This window comes from Gekko japonicus, unplaced genomic scaffold, assembly GCF_001447785.1.
Source record: "Gekko japonicus isolate JY-2015 unplaced genomic scaffold, Gekko_japonicus_V1.1 scaffold803, whole genome shotgun sequence".
Lineage (NCBI taxonomy): Eukaryota > Metazoa > Chordata > Lepidosauria > Squamata > Gekkonidae > Gekko > Gekko japonicus.
In genome coordinates, this window is record NW_015167562.1 from 681,409 (window position 1) to 686,299 (window position 4,891).

The 4,891-nt window shown below is 42.2% G+C and overlaps 1 protein-coding gene across 1 annotated transcript in view; it reads left to right on the top strand.

Annotated features, from left to right (window-relative positions):
• The first annotated feature begins 2,079 nt into the window (after positions 1 to 2,079).
• Positions 2,080 to 4,891, top strand: part of UMODL1 (uromodulin like 1) — a 64,625-nt gene continuing 61,813 nt past the window's right edge. The window contains exon 1 of the mRNA XM_015413763.1: positions 2,080 to 2,170. Within this exon, the coding sequence (XP_015269249.1) occupies positions 2,080 to 2,170 (91 nt within the window). The remainder of the gene's footprint in view (positions 2,171 to 4,891) is intronic.

The following is a 4,891-nucleotide window of genomic DNA, read 5'->3' on the forward strand; positions in this document are numbered from 1 at the left end:
CCCTTTTACATCTTTTAAAATTTAATTTTATTTATTTATTCATTCAATTTATACCCTACTCTCCCCGCCAAGGCAGGCTCAGGGTGGCTTACATAAAAGTACATATATAAATACAATTTAAATAATTGATAAAAACACCATAACTATTAAATATTAGTTATCCTGAAGTGCTGAAGCAATATTCAAGTAAAGTGCAAGAGCAGAAGTTTCAAGCTCAACAGTACTACTTAGGTGGCAGTCATGATGACATTTTCACACTAGCTCAGTTAGTCCGATTATGTATGTGGTGAGCACAGGCTGTAAATTGTAGGCCAGGGCACAGGGTCACTTCTCAAGTGTTTGGTGCAGCTCCTAATCAAAGGCCTGGTGGAAGAGCTCCGTTTTACAGGCCCTGCGAAACTGTAAAAGGTCCCACAGGGCCCTGGTCTCCTCTGAGAGCTCATTCCACCAGTACAGAGCCACCACTGAGAAGACCCTGGCCCTGGTTGTCACCAGCCTGGCAACTTTGGGGCCTGGAAGGGCCATCTTAGGCTTGCCCAGTCCCCCCGTGGGGCGGGGAAACCCCCGCCCAAGAGGCTCGTTACCTGCCGCTGGCGGATCAGGCCCCGGGGGGAATCCCACCCCAAAAGCACGTGACATGCCCGGCGTCAGCACGTCACCCAGAAGTGACGCAATCACGTCAGGCACATTGGGGGCGGGGCCACAATCATCCAAGGGAAAACTCTATGGTTTTCCCTCGGCTGATGGTTGCCCCAACCCAGAGTGCGCGTGCGCAAAGCGCACATGCGTGGACTCCCATAACAAGACTGGACTCCCCCACTCTTCAACAGGTGAGGACTTGGCAACCCTAGGCCAGCTGGTTTGGGGCCCCTGAACACAGTGCTCTCTGGGCTGCATTGTCATCTTGCCCACTCTTTCACTATCTCAGTTTGGTGTAGTGGTTATAAGTACGGACTCTAATCTGGAAGAATCGGGTTAGATTCCCCACTCCTCCACATGCAGCTGCTGGTGTGACCTTGGGTCAGTCATAAGTTCTTTCAGAGGGCAGTTCTCAAGAGAGCTCTCTCAGCCCCACCTACCTCACAGGGTGTATGTTGTAGGGAGGGGAAGGGAAAGGGATTGTAAGCTGTTCTGAGACTCCTTCGGATAGTGAAGTTGTTGTTCAGTTGCACAGTTGTGTCCGACTCTTCGCAACCCGATGGACCACATCATGCCAGGCCCTACTGTCTTCCGCTGTCCTCTGGAGTTTGCTCAATTTCATGTTCGTTGCATTGATTAACACTGTCTAACCATCTCTTTCTTTGCCGTCCCCTTCTTCTTTTACCTTCAATCATTTCCAGCATCAGGGTCTTCTCCAGTGAGTGTTCCCTTCTCATTTGGTGGCCAAAGTATTTGGGCTTCAGCTTCAGTATCTGGCCTTCCAGGGAATAGACAGGGTTGATTTCTTTTAGGAAGTTTAGTAAAACCAAAATGGCACTCAAACGGTTTTTGAATGCCAAAGAAATTGGCAAGGCAGGGTTTTAAGATCTTGACGTGGACAATTTGCTCTTTAAACTTCTGTAACATCTGGCCTGATTAAGAGCTTACAAAAGGCTCTGTGGTATTTTGGTTGGCCCTAACAAAAGGTTCATTTGAAATGCGGTGTTGGAGGAGACTTTTATCAGCTCAAATCCCCTTTTTCCGGGGGGGGGGGGAATGAAGCTCCCCTCTAACCCATGCATCCCATTTGTACTCCCTCCCCCCCTTAAGTTGTAGTCTGAAGCCCCAGTGCTAAGCAGTTGGTTGTAAGTCCAATTTGCTCCAGTTGAACTTGGTTCCAAGTAAGTCTGGTTTAATCAGTTGTTATTCTGTAAATTACTACATCAGGTTGCTGAGGACTAGGATCAGTAATTGAGATGCAGGCAGTCCATAGGGAAAGCTTTAATGAACCTGCCCAGGTAAGAATCTCTCTTTGTTCTCAGACCAGTTTGTTCTACCTACATACAGAAGAGAAAGGCAAGACAATTCTCTTTTATTTCCTAAAGCCTGGACGCAATACCAAAAGCTCTTTTGTTCCCTGGGAACAGAAAGATTGCAGAAATGACAAGGATCTCAGTGTCTGGAATCCTCGTTGCTTTTATCTTCACCTTCTGCACCAGTACGGGACAGGAAATAGGCAACACTTTCACAGGTGAGTAACAATACACTTTAACAGCATAGTTGTGTTGGTGTGGCATCATTAACATAGTGGAGATTGTATGTGTATCTTTTGTTTCAGGATCTGGTGTTTATAAAATTCCTTGCTGCCATGAAATAGAGGGACAGGGACTGTATTCTCAGCTGGGGTAGAGAATACAGAAAACCAGCAGCTTAGCCAGCAAGAGCAGCTAAATACATTATAAGAGTAGAAGTGGTGAATGAGAATGAATGAAGCTTTGAATGAAGATGTGTAAAATAAGGTGGGTATGGATCAGAACATGCAAAATATTGTCCCCTTATGGGACCATCATGCTGTTAACCCAGTCCTGGGGAGAGAAACATGAGATTGCATATATCTCTTATCACTGCTTTCAGTATTAAGCACTGGACTAGTCCTGCTGGATACTTTAAAATGTTTGCATTTTAGAATTTCCTTTTCCGGCTTTTCAAGTATTGACAGTCGTTTCCCATGTTGAAAAAATAAAATTATCCACGAATTCTAATTAGAACAGTTCTGAACAATGGTAGTCGTTATAATGCCAACAAGACTGTTGGGATTGTGTGACTATCACTGGTCTAAAATGTGTGGTTTCAGAGTAATAAAGCTGAGCCTGCTTTCTTGGTGTTCTCAGATCTCATCATTACTAGTTCGTCCTGGTCTAAAAAGTCTTTGCAATGCCAGCTTTCATGCTGAACTAACTTTTAACACCTAATGTCACAGTCTTCTAAACACTGGATTTTATACACACAAATATTCATAACAGAATAACAAAGCAGAGAAGAAACAGTTTTTAAAAGTATTCAAACAAGTTGCTGTACTTCACAGTAGAAATAGACAGGAAATTGATAGGGGGGAAAAGAATGAGATGGATGGAAGAATATGTGGCAAAGTATATAAATTCAAACCCTGAAGAAAAGATTCCCTGCTGGATGAGACTGACCCATTTTTGCAGAGTTCCTCCTAAATAGTTGTAATCTTTGGAGTGTCCCTCATGTATTGATCTTCATTAAAAAAAAGAAAGAAATTAGGTAGTCCTCAATTCTTGTTTTGTTTTCCATTATTGCACCTGCCAAGGTGAGGGTATGGGGAGCAAGCAGAAATAAGGAAATGCAGGGGAAAATCTATCTTGTTTGTTTAAAAAGAGAGCTGTAACATGGGAACAGGGCTTGTCACAATAGATACCTTGTATTATCCAACAGCTTGCTTGCTATCATGTATTGTCAGTGGGTTTTTAAAATAATCAAGGACAATCTGGCAGGATTAAAAACTGAAAGCCTGCACAAACTACCATGGCAGAGATGGAAAGAAGTTTCTAAAAACTGAGTTTTCTGGTCATAACTCTGCTTCAAATACAAGAGGGGAACAAGCTTTAAACATTTCTTCTGTTCCTAGCTGGTACAGTAACAGTTTTAATTTTCATAAATATCTTTGCTGCAAAGGTGAAAAAGGTGCTACAAAGGCAACAATCAACTGATGATAATAAAAACAACACAACAGTAATAATCTTCTTATAGTCTTACTGGAAACTTCAGCTACTGGTTAGTGACAAGCCATTCAACAAAAACACATTTTAATTAGTTTAATGGCAGTCTAATCCTCGTGATTTGGAGCTAAGGAGCAGAGAATGCCAATTTGCTGAACATTGTGCTTAGCAACTGCTCAGGGGAATGGAGCTCTAGGCTGTAGTTTGGCTCTCAGAGGAATCTTCAAATTTGGTTTACAGTTGGGCTTTGTTTGAGTGTAGGGTGGAACTCAAAGGACTGATGAAGCTATGCATAAAATTAGGTTTTTAGTAGTTTCCTGTTGTTAAGATTAGGACTTAGCAGTGGCAGGAGGACCCAAGAGGGAATCACCACTTGGCACCATAGCAAATTAATGCTCCCCTCCCCACTATCTTGGAATACATGGTAGAGTGACGGGAACAAGGTATATAACAAAAATCCTGATGCAGACCAATAGTTTTTTGAAAAAGCCAGAGTGAGAAAATCTGAGATTTACAAGAAACAGTGCAAATTCCAGTAGAGTAGTCATAGTTTACTGCTATCAAAACGAAATGAGTATTGTGGCACTTTTATTGTTATTTATTTATTTAGAAAATTTCTTTGCTGCTTCTCCAGGGTAACTTACAAAATAAAGCATAATAAAAACATCGAAGTTGTTAAAACCTGGCATTCAAACACAGCAGAAAATAAAACATGGAGCCGCTTAAAATGGGTCTTAAACGTTTCTCAAGCTAAGAGCAGACTATAAAATGATGTTAAAAACCAGCTCCTTAGGTACAAAAAAACTGAACATCGGGGGCCACAGTAACCTCCTTCTGGATGTAAGGGCATGTGCAATATGAAGAGAGGGTTTTAGTCACGCGGGATCCTGGGCGTTGCCCATTGTACTAAATTGTTTTAAATCGTTTTATTGTGTTTTACTGCACTGAGTGCCATATTGTTGTAAGCCGCCCTGAGCCCGCATGCGGGGAGGGCGGGGTATAAATGAAATTAAATAAACAAATAAATGTTGGTAAAGGGTTATCCTTTTTCTTTAAAATGATATGTTTTTAATTCTTGCAGTTTTTGTTATTGATTGGTACAGCCGTCTTACTTCTGGATCACCACACAATTCTACAACACAATTTAAATATTATTAAGAAAAACAAACAAACACACAAGAAGGGGACATGCAAGAATTTGCGGGGGTGGTGGCTGTGGCTCAGCATGT